This window comes from Schistocerca cancellata, chromosome 2 (genome assembly GCF_023864275.1).
Source record: "Schistocerca cancellata isolate TAMUIC-IGC-003103 chromosome 2, iqSchCanc2.1, whole genome shotgun sequence".
NCBI classification, from domain to species: domain Eukaryota; kingdom Metazoa; phylum Arthropoda; class Insecta; order Orthoptera; family Acrididae; genus Schistocerca; species Schistocerca cancellata.
The window spans coordinates 774,550,510-774,565,791 of NC_064627.1; the positions used below are offsets into that span (position 1 = coordinate 774,550,510).

At 39.4% G+C, this 15,282-nt stretch overlaps 1 protein-coding gene across 2 annotated transcripts in view; it reads right to left on the bottom strand.

Annotated features, from left to right (window-relative positions):
* Positions 1-8,146: 8,146 nt before the first annotated feature.
* Positions 8,147-15,282, bottom strand: part of LOC126148312 (iodotyrosine deiodinase) — a 112,523-nt gene continuing 105,387 nt past the window's right edge. For both annotated transcript variants that reach the window (XM_049915751.1, XM_049915750.1), the window contains 2 exons: positions 10,393-10,583; positions 8,147-8,508 (listed from right to left, as the gene is read on the bottom strand). In XM_049915751.1, coding sequence (XP_049771708.1) covers positions 8,326-8,508; positions 10,393-10,583 — 374 coding nt within the window. In that variant the 3' untranslated portion in view covers positions 8,147-8,325. The remainder of the gene's footprint in view (positions 8,509-10,392; positions 10,584-15,282) is intronic.

Consider the following 15,282-nt stretch of genomic DNA (forward strand, 5'->3'; position numbering starts at 1 on the left):
TTTGGCTGTTGCCTTCCACGAGGAAGTCAGTGTGTTAAACAGTACAAAGTGAAAGGACAAATTTGGCATTTCTTAGCTTGCAGCCTCAACTACTGTTCCACATTATCATAAGACATTAACTTCTTGAGTCAGTCCATTAACACTCTTGATGACTGGAATTGACCATTACCAACCACTTATTTTTATGCCCCCACCCCTACTCCTCTGTCCCACCCCTCTCCCCTTCCCCCCTCCCCTCCCCACCCCCAGCCCCAATGAAACATGGACCTTGTTTTTGGTGGGGAGGCTTGCGTACCTCAGGGATACAGATAGCCATACCATAGGTGCAGCAGAAGGGTATCTGTTGAGAGGCCAGACAAACGTGTTTTCGGTAGCCACAGGGCGATCAGTGTGGATGATTTGACTGATCTAACCTTGTAACATTAACCAAAATGGCCTTCCTGTGCTGGTACTGTGAATGCCTGAAAGCAAGGGGAAACTACAGCCATAACTTTTCTGGAGGGTTTGCAGCTCTGCTGTACAGTTAAATGATAATGGCGTCCTCTTGGGTAAAATATTCTGGAGATAAAATAGTGCCCCATTTGGATGTCCAGACAGGGCTACTCTGGAGAAACAAAGCTGTCATTCTATGATTGGAGCATGGAATGTCAGATCCCGTAGTTGGGCAGGTAAGTCAGAAAACTTAAAAAGGGAAATGGATAAGCTGAAGTTAGATATAGTGCAAATTAGTGAGGTTTGATGGCAGCAGGAACAGGACTTGTGGTAAGGTGAATAGGGGGGTTATAAATGCAACATCACATAGGGGTAATGCGAGAGTAGGTTTAACAATGAGTAAGAAAATAGGAATGCTACTATGAACAGCACAGGGAACACATTATTGTAGCCAAGATAGACATGAAGCCTACAGCCACCACTGTAGTACAAGTTTATATGCCAACTAGCTCCGCAGAGGATGAAGAGATTGTAGGCATGTATGATGAGGTAAGATATTATTCAGATGAGCTGAAAATTTAATAGTCATGGGGGACTGGAATTTGATAGTAGGAAAAGGAATGAAAGAGGAAGACGCCTGGTAGAATTTTGCATTTTGCACAGAGCATATTAATCATTGCTAATACTTGATTTAAGAAGGCTGTACACACCAAAGAGACGTGGAGACACTGGTAGGTTTCACATTGATTATATAATGGTAAGACAGAGATTTTGGAACCAGATTTTAGATTGTAAGCCATTCCAAGGGGCAGATGTGGACTCTGACCACAATTTATTGGTTGTGAACTGTAGATTATAAGTGATGAAACTGCAAAAAGGTATGAAATTAAAGAGATGGGACCTTGCTGAACTGAAAGAACAAGAAGTTGTTGAGAGTTTCAGAGGGAGTGCTAGGAAACAATTAACAAGAATATGGGAAAGGAATGCAGTAGGAGATGAATGGGCAACTTTTAGAGAAGAAATAGTGAAGGCAGCAGAGGATTAAATAGTAAAAAGGCTAGGCCTAGGAACAAGCCTTGGATAACACAACAGATATTGAATTTAACTGATGAAAGGAGAAAATATAAAAATGCGTTAAATGAAGCAGGCTAATGGGAATACAGACGTCTAAAAAAATGTGACTGACAGAAAGTGCAAAATGGCCAATCAGGAATGGCTAGAGGGGAAACATAATGATATAGAAGCATATGTCATTGAGGAAACTGCCTACAGGAAAATTAGAAACTTTTGGTCAAAAGAAAAGCAGTGGTATGAATTCAAAGAACTCAGATGGAAAACCACTCCTAAGCAAAGAAGGGGAAGGTGGAAGGAGTATATAGAGGGTCTATACAAGGGATGTGAACTTGCAGGCGCACTTATATAAGTAGAAGACAATTTGGATGACAATGAGATTGGAGATATGATATTGCGAGAAGAATTTGACAGAGATCAGAAAGATGTAAGTCGAAACATGGCTCCAGGAGCAGATGACCTTCTGTTAGAACGACTGATAGGCTTGGCAGAGCCAGCCATGACAAAAATATTCCATCTGGTGTGGAAACAGGCGAAACAACCTCAGATTTCAAAAAGAATATAATATGAGGATTGAATGAAAAGTAATGCCTCCTTCTTTAATTGAGTTTGGATGGGAATATTTTAATAAATCAAACACAGAAATAATCCTTAGAATGTGATCTTTAATTATCAATATTCACTTTTCCACATAATCACCAGTTAGTTGGATACATTTCTGTCAACGATGAACAAGTTTTCTGAAGCTGTCATAGAAGAAGTTGACACTCCTGCTTCCGCAACCTCGGTCTCACTGTTTTCTCAACGTCTTCATCAGAAGCATAATGATTTCCCCATAGATTGTCTTTCATTATTGGGAATAGATGGAAGCCAGACGTTGCTAAATCTGGACTGTATGGAGGATGCCGTTTGGTGGTGAGATCCAGCCTCTGAAGTTCTGCTGTGGTGGCATGTGAAGTGTGTGGTTTCGCATTGTCATGCTGCAGGAAAACATTTCCCTTTTTCTTTTGGCCCCCTGTTAGCTGTCGTTTCAGAGTTCGCATTGTTGTGGTGTAACGCTCTGAATTTATTGTCATTCCATGATCAAGGAGATCAACATGGATAACACCATCTGCATCCCAGAACAATGTGGCCATGATTTTTCCAGCTGAGGGGTGCGTCTTGAATTTCTTTTTCTGGACTGAGTCTTTGTGTCAGTATTCCATAGGCTGATGTTTCGCCTCCGGGTCGTAATGGTGTAACCACATTTCGTCTGCTGTCACAATTAAATGGAGAAAGGCGTCATCTTCATTTTCATAACGCAAGAGGAGTTCCTGGCAAATTTCAAATCTGTGCGCTTTCACTTCAGAAGTCAGCTTCTGGGCTACCCATCGTACAAAAATATTCCGATAACAAAGCAAAGCAATAATGTGACCCACACTTTCTTGTGAAATGCCGATTGTTCTTGCAATTTCTCTATGAGTGGTATGATGATCGTTCTGAATCAATCTGTCAACATTTTACGTGTGAAACTCGGTGGTTGCTGTCACAGGACATCCAACTCTTTGTCATGCAGATCAGATGTTCCCACCTCAACATCTTTAAACTTACTCGCCCAACGACATGCAGCACTCACAACAACATAATCACCATAAAATGCTTTCATTCTTTGATGAATCTCCTTTGGGGTGACACCTGCTGTCAAGAATTCAATCACTGGGCGTTGCTTAAATCACATTGAGCGACCATCTGCACAGGGCTCCATACTTCACACTGTAACAATACAACCGTTCAGTGCTGAGGCTTCCCGCCGACTGGAGCTGTAGAGAAGAGGCTATGGAACAAACCAGTACCTGCTGCATACCAATGCTGCTAACTGTTGAAGAGTTACGAAAGTGGAGTCATTACTTTTCAGTCAACTCTCATAATTTCAATCCCAAAGAAAGCAGGTGCTGTCAGGTGTGGATATTACTGAAGTATTAGTTTAATAAGTCATGGTTGCAAAATACTAACACTAATTCTGTACAGAGGAATGAAAAAACTGGTAGAAGCCAATCTCAGGGTAGATGACTCCAGAGAAATGATGGAACAAGTGAGGCAATACTGACCCTTATGACTTCTCATAGAAGACAGGTTAAGAAATGGCAAACCTAAGTTTGTAACATTTGTAGACTTAGAGAAAGCTTTTGTCAGTGCTGACTGGAATACTCTCTTTGAAATTCTGAGGGTAAAATACAGGAAGCGAAGGGCTATTTACAACTTGTACAGACACCAGACAGCATTTATGAAAGTAGAGGAACTTGAAAAGGAAGTAGTGGTTGGAAAGGGAGTGAGGCAGGGTTGTAGCCTATCCCCAGCATTATTCAATCTGTACATTGAGCAAGCAGGAAAGGAAACCAAAGAAAAATTTGGAGTAGAATTAAAGTCCAGGGAGAAGAAATAAAAAGTTTGAGGTTTGCCGATGACATTTAAATTCTGTCAGAGAGACCAAGGGACTTTGAAGAGCAGTTGAATGGAATGGACAAGGTGTTCTAAGGAGGATATAAGATGACCATCAAGAAAAGCAAAACAAGGCTAATGGAATGTAATCAAATTAAGTCAGTTGTTGTTGTGGGAATTAGATTAGGAAACAAGATACTAAAAGTAGTAGATTACTTTTGCTGTTTGGGTAGCTAAATAACTGATGATGGCCGAAGTAAAGATGATATTAAATGTAGACATAATGTCAAGAAAAAGCATTTCCAAAGCAGAGAAATTTTTTAATATCAGGTATAAATTTAAGTGTTGGGGAGACTTTTATGAAAATACTGGTATGGAGTGTAGCCATGCGTGGAAGTGAAACGTACGATAAACAGTTTAGACGAAAAGTGAATAGATGCTTTTGAAATGTGGTGTTACAGAAGAATGCTGAAGATTAGATGGGTGGATCATGTAACTAATGAGGAAGTACTGAATAGAATTTGGGATCAAAGTAATTTGTGGCACAACCTGACTAGAAGAAGGGACCAGTTGGAAGGACATGTTCTGAGACATAAAGAGATCACCATTTAGTACGCGAGTGAAGTGTATGGGGTAAAAATTGTAGAGGGAGACAAAGAGATGAATCCACTAAGGAGATTCAGAAGGATGTAGGATGCAGTAGTTACTTGGAGAAGAAGAGGCTAGCACAGGATAGAGTAGCATGGGGATCTGCATATTTTGACTGAAGACCACAAAAACAACAATATAATTTTTATATGCCTCCTGTACAATCATTTCTTCAAATTGGCTATCTACAGTAACAAAATTAAATGCCATTTTTTAAATTTTGAATTGGGCTGTAAATCTGGAAAAAGTAAATATCAGAAAGGATATATGCACAGATACAGCACACATGTAATGTCTAATTTTCAACGTTATCACCATTCGATCATGACGATTGTAACAGTGTATCATCTTTCCTGTCCCCTATGCAAGAATGCCTTATACTGTCCATTAAGGTGTGAGGGTGAATCAAATATACATGAGACTTAATTTTCTATGTATTTTTAATTGACGGTAAAAAGTATTTAGGCCATTTTTCAGCATAGTTCCTGCTGTCATAAAACATTACCTCCACCAAACAAGTAACTTCAACATCCTGTCCTCATAGAATCATGTGTCTGCAGTCATTCTGGTCAACAAAGAAAAGTCACCATGACATTGACAGCTGACACCCATAACTTTGCGTTCCATGGTCCGTGGTCCCCTCCATTCCTCATTCCGTGCTTGCTGCTTTTGATGCAAGGGTGTAATGATGTACCAGTGTTACATCACAGGAGATAATGTGATTTAGAAACAATTCTCTGTCCTAGCCAAAGTATGCAAACAATTCAGTTTTTTATCAGTTGTCAAAAGGCAATGAAACCACCAGGAGCGCAATTTCCTGAATGCTAGCTTGCCTGATGCAATAGCGTGTCAGATTTAAAAGAACACAAAATCTCCTCGATTGTCAATGTTTCACAGAAGCCTGAAATTTAATGTGGTCTCTAATGTGAGATACTTTTAATAATTCCCACAAAAAATCTCTCTCAAAATCTGGCAGAAAATCCAAAGAGAAACAGGAGGTATGTAAAGTACGCCAGTGGTGATAGCTGCATAGTTAGCAACTGTATACAACTGCTTCCATACACAAAGACAGACATTGCACAGCTCACACCAATATACAAAAAGAGAAATATAAGTGCTCTGCTGAATTACAGATGCATATCAGTGGCGTTGAATTGCAGTAGGATTTTGGAACTTCTATTGCATTCAGACATTATCAGTTAACTCGAGGAAAACGATATATTGACATGCAGTCAGTGCCGAATCAGAAAATATCATTCTTGTGAAAGACAAGTATCTCATTATACGCACAAGGTAATGTATGTTATCGACAGGGGATCTCAAATTGATTCCATATTTCTAGATTTCCAGAATGTGTTTGACACTGTTCTTCACAAGATTTTTTAATCAAATTGTGTGACTGGAGTATCATATCTGTAATGTGACTAGATTCATAATTTCCTGTAAGGAAGATGACGGCTCATAATAACTGATGAGAAGTCATTGAGTAAAACAGAAGGGATATCTGGAATTCCCCGAGGAAGTGTTATAAGCCCTCTGCTGTTGCTAATCTGTATAAATGATTAAGGAGACAACCTGGGCAGCCATCTTTGTAAATGGTGCTGCCATTTAGCATCTAGAAAAATCGTCAGATGAGCAAACCCAGTTGCAAAATGATTTATACAAGGTATCTATGTAGGGTGGAAAGTGGCAGTTGACTCTTAAACAATAAAAAGTGTGAGGTCGTCCACATTATTACTGAAAGGAGTCTGTTAAATTTTGGTTACACCATAACTTATCTACATCTAAAGACTGTGAATTAAACTAAATTCCTGGAGATAATAATTACAAACAATGTGAATAGGAACAATCTCTTGGAAAATGATGTGGGTGAACCAAAGACTGCGTTTTATTGGCAGAACACTTACATAATGCGACAAATCTGTTAAAAAGATTGCCTTCACTATGCTTTTTGTCCTTTTCTGGAGTACTGCTGCACAATATGGAATCCTTACATGACAGAATTGATGAACAACATCAAGAAAATTCAAAGAATGGCAGCTACTTTTGTATTATCATGAAACACGAGAGCAAGCGTTACAGATATGATATGCAAATTGGGATAGAAATCATTAAAACAGGAACAAAGGTGCTTTTCATTGCAGCCAGATCTTTTCACAAAATTTCAGTCACCAACTTTTGATTCCAGTTGCCGAAATATTTTGTTGAATCCCACGTATATAGGGCAAATGATCATTGTTATAAAATCAGAGCATGCACGGAAAAATTTTAGCCTTCTTTTTTCCACTGCACTATTCAAAAGTGTATCAGTAAATCAGTTGTTTGGGCATTGTTCATTGATCCCTTTGCCAAGCACTTAAGTGTTAATTGCAAACTAGTCATGCAGATGCAGGTGTGATTAATTGCAAAAGTTTTGGCATGACTTACATTGACCTCACCTGCAATCTCGGCAGCCGTGAGACACCTGTCGCCCTCAAGAAGTTGTTGAACAAGGCTAATGTTGTTGTTTGCTATGCTGGTTCACATTCAGCTGTGATAGCTCTTAGTCTCAAGTGCTATGATCCTCCACAGATTGTTGTGCCAAGTAAACACCTTGAATGAGCTGCTTCTTTGAACTGTTTAGGAAATCTCCTGAGGATTTCACCTGGCTTTACACCTTACCAAGAGATAAACTTAATAATAATAGTGCAATGCACTGTGGAGATAACTCTAAGCACGTCATGGTGATGACTAATGGCACTGAGTGGCTCCACTCCACTGTTTTCACCACATCTAATATCTCTGCTCAACACTGACAAGAACAGGAACCGTCACATGTCAGTACCACACACGCAGGATCAAGAGTCTTGTCTACACTGTATTTGATACATTTGGTATGTTGTTGTGGTTCTCTGCAGTTTCTCCTCTGAGGTGAAACATTGTCCACCCAATTCTTAAAAATGATGAACGTCATGTGACGCCAGCCAGATCTGTACTATAGGAAGGATGATCAGTCGCATCCCCATTTTAACTGCTGACGAGTTTTTATAATGGCAGAGTGTACAGGTCAGCATAGTCTCACAGTCACCTGAAGACAATGTGCCTCTTTAGTTTGAAGACGAGTTTTTATAGTGCCAGAGTGTACAGGTCAGCATAGTCTCGCAGTCACCTGAAGACAATGTGCCTCTTTAGTTTGAACGGCTTTGCATACACTCCACAGTGTCTCACAGTGTTCAAATGCATTGATTATTGTCTCAGAAAGTGGGGTGTCTTAAAATGAGAACTGCAAATTACTGTGAAGGTACAGTTTAACCAATGAGTAGCTGCGTTTTTCTTCCTGAAAGATACAAAAGTAACATTTGTTACAATACTTACATCATTCTTCCATTTGCTCTCTTTTATGTCGCCACACATATGTCCATCTCTTTGTGGCCTGTGTGTGTGAGAGTAAATCAGGACGATAAACACTGAGTGTGATGAAGCAATGCCTGTATCTGTGCCATACTGCTGTAGCATTTAGCGCATGACTGAGTCATTTGTATGTAGTTTTGAAAAGGTAAGGTAAATGAATTTCATATTTGAAGATGGTGAACACAGGTTACAAGTTTTCTGTATTTATGGTACAAATCCACACAAGAATTGTGCAATAAATGATACACAAAATTGTTAATGTATGACAAGTATTCATAAATCTAGAAAAGTAAACAAAAAAAAATGCACTTTATTGTGGCAGTGTCCTTGTAAGCTAAATAGTAGCTCACAGAAATACTTAGTGTCCTATATTTCAATCAGTATATCTTCTAGTGGCTTGCGTTTGAGATCAGGTACAGTAGCATCATCTGCAGGGTATCCAACTGGCAGCAACAGAGTAAGTTTCTCATTTGCTGGCCGTCCCAACAGTTTACGTAGTGCTGGTCCACAGTTGAGTGGTGTGCTAGTGAGTGATACAAGCCCAGCATACTGAAATAAGGTATTATAAATCATTACTATAAGCATGATATGAGAGAAACCTACAGGTAATCAAGTGAAATTTGTATTCATGTTTATCTCCATTTTTGTGCACAGTAAGAATGTGTTTGTACACATTGTTAATGTCAAACTACTAATAATGGGCACAGAAAGGTGAAGTCATTGCCTATTGGTACAAATAAATATATCATTCATCTGAAATAACTTGAGTAAATGGTGGAAACACCAAATCAGGATGAGTGGACCAAGTAACAATTCTGAGTCCTCAATACAAGAATTATTTCTTAATTTCATTTGTTTTAGTAAGCTATATTGAGAACAATCAAAATTAAGTGGACATATATTACTCCTATAGAGAAGAAGTGATGAGCTTTGACTAGAAAATAAGCATTTTGTTACTTCTAGTACTTGTGGGACCTTGTTAAAAATGTGTGCTGCAGAGAAACAAACACTTTTCTCCCCATACACAGGTCCATAAACTGTCTTGTGCCCACTGAACAGAAACAGCTGTTCCAGGATGATTTTCAGAGAGACATCCATAATCAGTCATCGTTAATGCTGTCCTGGGTGATAAAACATGCTCCTGCTCTTTGCATGAACAAAATATGGTAAATCTGTAACTCTACATTGTTGGATGATGCTATTGACGATTTGCTAAATTGATGGGTGAGAAATGGGGTAGGTCAGTCTGCCAGCTATAGACTTGTACACACACATGCTTTTAGAATTGAAGGCAAGTGCAAATAATTGTGAAACACTGTAATAAATATATTTTGCAAAAATTATTTAGAGCAATCAGTAAAACAGAGCATCCAAGAGGGACACGCATTGTATCTGCTGGCAACAAGCAGGCCCAAAACATTTTGATTTGGGGAACATAGATGTAATACTCTATGACCTTCAAGGCTATTGCAACATTGTTGATCAGTGGTATTGGACAAAAAGTTAATAAAAGTAGGAAGATATTTCTGTTTAACAGCTGTAATAGGAAAATAATTAGAAACTACTTGAGCAGTCACCAGCAAACATTCAGCTCTGGCAAAGATAATATGGAAAATCTTGGGCACAAATTCAGATGATTTGTAGGCCATGTGCTAGATAAGAAGAAGCTGTGGAGAGTACTAAGGAGTGAGGAGGACACACCATCATTCAGTAGCAATGAGTAATGGTACAAGAAAGTAATCATCAATTACAGAGCGCCTTGCTCGCAAAATCCTGAGATTTCACATTCCATACCAAGTCGAGAAACATGTTCCTTCCTTCAGCATACATCTCCTGTAATAATGATGGCTCTAAAATGAGAGACATTGAGGCTCATACAGAGGGGTATCATCAGGCTGTCTATCTATGTGCAATCTGCAAATGGAATAGAAAAAGAGAAAAATAATACTGAAATAAGATGTATCCCGCATCACACACTATGGTGACTTGCAGAATACAGATGTTATGTGTCACACTCAGTGTTAAGTTTGATGCTAAATAACCATGATTATTATGTAAAAATCACAAATGTTGGTATACTGGTGTATAATAAATATAATACTGACAATTGTTGCACCCATATCACTTTCATCATGAAATTACATTATATGCATTTCCAGAACTGGTTATCTGTTTTATCGTTTAAGGCAAGAAGAGGATCAAAACTGTCCATAAGAAATATGGTTTTCAAAACAAAATTATCAACTTTGTATATCTATAACACAATCTGGAGAATGTTAAAGCCAGTCATTGACCAGAATGTTTTTTAACATTTAATTCTTCCCAGATGATCACAATAATTTTGAAGATGCATATCTCTTCAAAACACACTAACTGTGTGCGTATTTAGAGAGAGAGAAAGAGTGCAATAAGTCATTAATTGTTAATACTTACATGTACAGCTGTGATGAGTATTCCTGCTGCCATTGCAACACTCATCTCGTTGTAATAATGTATGACTTTTGTTCCATCTTCCTTTAAGCTATAGAGTTGCTTAAATACAAGGATGAGATATGGAGCAGTTGTAAGATACTCTTTAATCCAGTTCGTTCGGAGTGGCTTTAAATCAGTTGTCCACTGAACGCCTAGCAGAAACAGATCATTAGATAAACTTCTACGCAAGATAATATTATTTGCAATTTTGAAATTATATTGCTAATAAAACTGTATTATTAATGCTGTCACCATTCAGTTTATTGTCAAGCGGTAACACTTCCTCTGAATTAGTAAGATTTAATGAATATAATATTTTGCACAGTATAAAATGAATGTCTATACTGAGTTCTATTTATCATGTGACTAGTACACCAAAACCTTTGATACTTTACAACAAAAGGATATTTTGAATCATCATGAATATTGGAAACAGCTTCAGTCTCATTATTTTAAATAAAAAAATTCCAAGTTCATTGTTACTGTGGTTATTCCAAAGAATGCATTATTTAAAAATGGAAAAAGGCAATGTGGTATGTATTGAAATGCAATTTTGCGATCGCTGTGTAGGTTGAAATTTGAAAAATAAATTTTTATCTATCAATATTTCATTCACAACCATAAACAAATCACCAGAGCAGAAAGCAAACCATGGGAATCTCAGAGCGGAAAAGGATACAAACCATGCATGAATATTGTGGCTTTTGCAACAACTGGCGCAAGATATGTAAATAGAGTATGCTTAAACACAAATTCTTTTATCTTTGTTAGGAAATTAGGCATCTATATACCTCACCAATGTCAGTACGCCACACAAGTAAAAAGTAAAATTAAAAATTTTAATTATTGTCCTGTCTGGAGCATGGCTCCTTTTGAGTACATGGAAACTTCCTGAGAAGAAATACAGAGGATTTTTTTAAATAATGAAATGATACAACACTGAGCATTGAGAACAAACACACTAATTGGACAGTAGTGTTGAATTGTGTATTTTTCACCTGAGTGCCCAAACAAGACTGAAGAACAGTTTTAGTTAAGCAACAGTCTGGTTTCATAATCTAACTGTGTTTTTTTTTTATGTGGGTGGTTATGTGGGGTGTGTTAGAAAATAATCCTTGATCAAAAGTATTTGGACACATCTGTGTAATGCGGAATTGAGTACTATACAAGGTCTGTTAGAAAAGTATCCAACATTATTTTTCTTTTGCAAACACCTGATTGATTTAAATGTAGCATGCCTGCATGAGCCTACCGTAACCTTCATCCGCATGCACTATTTTTTTCCCAACTGTTGGCTGTGTCAGTTGTTGGCAAGCAGCAGTTGAGTGAGACCATTGCAAGGGAAATGACAGAATGACTGGAGCAGTGCTACTGCATCAAATTTTGCCTGAAACTGGGTGCCAGTCAAATGGAAACCATTTGGAAGATTCAGATTGCTTTCAATGATGATCTATGGGCATCACACAGATTAAGGAGTGGTACAAGCAGTTTACAGATGGCTGTAAATCAAGTGGAGAGTGAGCCATGCTCTGTTTGGCCATCAAGATGCCGAAATGACCAAGTCATTGCCGAAGTGAACACTGTAGTGATGTGAGACAGTCATGTAACTATGAGATAAATTGCAGAAGAGGTGGGCATCAGCACTTTTTCAGTACATTCCATTGTGTCTCAAGATTTGGCCATGAAGGGAGTGTCGTCGAAATTCATGCCAAAGCTGCTGACAGTGGAGCAAACGCAGCTTCATGTTGAAGTCTCACAGGGCATGATGGACTCCACAAACAGTGACCCTGACTTCGTGAACACCATAATCATTGGCGACAAGCCCTGGGCATACAGGTACAACTCGGAAACCAAATACCAGTTGCCACAGTGGAAGCATTCCTCATCGTCAAGACCAAAAAGGCCTTCCAAGTGCACAGCAATGTCAAAGTGATCCTGACTGCTTTCTTTGACTCCTGTGGTGTGATATACCATGAGTATGCACCACAGAGTCAATTACCAAAGAATAATACCAGGATGTCCTCCATTGCCTACCTGATGCAGTCTGGTGAAGGAGACCAGACTTGCAGTCAACAGAAAAATGATGCGCCTCCATCAAAACAGTGCTCCAGCACATTCCTCACACTTGATTAAGACTTTTTTTGACAAAAAAACCAGATTCCTGTGTGTCAACAGGCTCCTTACTCTCCTGACTCCTGATATGGCCCCCTGCAACTTCTGGCTGTTCCCAACCTCAAGAAGCCATTGAAAGGAAAGCAATTCCAGATGAGAGGACATTAAGGCAGCAATGACAGTGACCTAAACTCTATTCCAAAAGAGGATTTTTCAGCATGCTTGCAATAGTGGTGGCACTTGCTGGGAGCAGTTTGTGGAGCCTGAAGGGGGTGATTAGGTGTCCAGCACTCCAGGTAAACCAGGTTTTTTTCCCTCCTGGCCAAAAGTCAGATGCTTTTCTTACAGACCTCATATGTAATTATTTTTTTGTTGGGAATTTCAGTGAAAAGAAAGATCGTAAGAGATGGAAAAGAGCCACCGTGGTACAACAACTGAGTTAGAAAACTGCTGCGGAAGCAAAGGGAACTTCACAGCAAACATAAACGTAGCCAAAGCCTTGCAGACAAACAAAAATTACGTGAAGTGAAATGTAGTGTGAGGAGGGCTATGCGAGAGGCGTTCAATGAATTCGAAAGTAAAGTTCTATGTACTGACTTGGCAGAAAATCCTAAGAAATTTTGGTCTTATATCAAAGCGGTAGGTGGATCAAAACAAAATGTCCAGACTCTCTGTGACCAAAATGGTACTGAAACAGAGGATGACAGACTAAAGGCCGAAATACTAGATGTCTTTTTCCAAAGCTGTTTCACAGAGGAAGATTGCACTGTAGTTCCTTCTCTAGATTGTCGCACAGATGACAAAATGGTAGATATCAGGGGATAGAGGGATAGAGAAACAATTAAAATCGCTCAAAAGAGGAAAGGCCACTGGACGTGATGGGATACCAGTTCGATTTTACACAGAGTACATGAAGGAACTTGCCCCCCTTCCTGCAGCGGTGTACCATAGGTCTCTAGAAGAGCGTAGCATTCCAAAGGTTTGGAAAAGGGCACGGGTCATCCCCGTTTTCAAGAAGGGACGTCGAACAGATGTGTAGAACTATAGACCTATATCTCTAATGTCGATCAGTTGTAGAATTTTGGAACACGTATTATGTTCGAGTATAATGACTTTTCTGGAGACTAGATATCTACTCTGTAGGAATCAGAATGGGTTTCAAAAAAGACGGTCGTGTGAAACCCAGCTCACGCTATTTGTCCATGAGACTCAAAGGGCCATAGACACGGGTACACAGGTAGATGCTGTGTTTCTTGACTTCCGCAAGGTGTTCGATACAGTTCCCCACAGTCGTTTAATGAACAGAGTAAGAGCATATGGACTATCAGACCAATTGTGTGATTGGATTGAAGAGTTCCTAGATAACAGAACGCAGCATGTCATTCTCAATGGAGAGAAGTCTTCCGAAGTAAGAGTGATTTCAGGTGTGCCACGGGGTAGTGTCATAGGACCGTTGCTATTCACAATATACATAAATGACCTTGTGGATGACATCGGAAGTTCACTGAGGCTTTTTGCAGACAATGCTGTGGTGTATCGAGAGGTTGTAACAAAGGAAATTGTACTGAAATGCAGGAGGATCTGCAGCGAATTGAAGCATGGTGCAGGGAATGGCAATTGAATCTCAATGTAGACAAGTGTAATGTGCTGCAAATACATAGAAATAAAGATCCCTTATCATTTAGCTACAAAATAGCAGGTCAGCAACTGGAAGCAGTTAATTCCATAAATTATCTGGGAGTACGCATTAGGAGTGATTTAAAATGGAATGATCATATAAAGTTGATCGTCAGTAAAGCAGATGCCACACTGAGATTCATTGGGAGAATCCTAAGGAAATGCAATCTGAAAACAAAGGAAGTAGGTTACAGTACACTTGTTCGCCCACTGCTTGAATACTGCTCAGCAGTGTGGGATCCGTACCACATAGGGTTGATAGAAGAGATAGAGAAGATCCAACGGAGAGCAGCGCACTTAGTTACAGGATCATTTAGTAATCACGAAAGTGTTACAGAGATGATGGATAAACTCCAGTGGAACACTCTGCAGGAGAGACGCTCAGTAGCTCGGTACGGGCTTTTGATAAAGTTTTGAGAACATACCTTCACCGAAGAGTCAAGCAGTATATTGCTCCCTCCTACGTATATCTCGCGAAGAGACCATGAGGAAAAAATCAGAGAGATTAGAACCCACACAGAAGCATACCGACAATCCTTCTTTCCACGAACAATACGAGACTGGAATAGAAGGGAGAACTGATAGAGGTACTCAGGGTACCCTCCGCCACACACCGTCAGGTGGCTTGCGGAGTATGGATGTAGATGTAGATGTAGATGTAGATGTAGACACCAATACATTGATGCTGTAGGAAAGTTATTGTAGAATGTAAATACTTTTGAATACAAGGAGACCATACACTGAAAAGCAGAAGCATTGAGTTGTTGATAGGCTCACACACACACACACACACACACACACAGATTTTAGCTTTCAGAGTAATCCTTTGATGAGCTAGAGTAAAATACAGAAAAAGCACACACCTCAGTCTCTATTTGTTGCCAGCTATACTAACAGTGCCAGTGCTATGTTTCTCAGCAGGTGGACTAGTTATTTTGGGGTAGTGTCAGGTGGGATGCATAGTGGGTGTTAGAGACAGGAAGCAGGGAGAGGGACTAGGGGGGTGTGGCTAGTGGCTTAGAGGGAGACACTTGCTTTGCCAGCTAGGAATGCAGGGAGGGG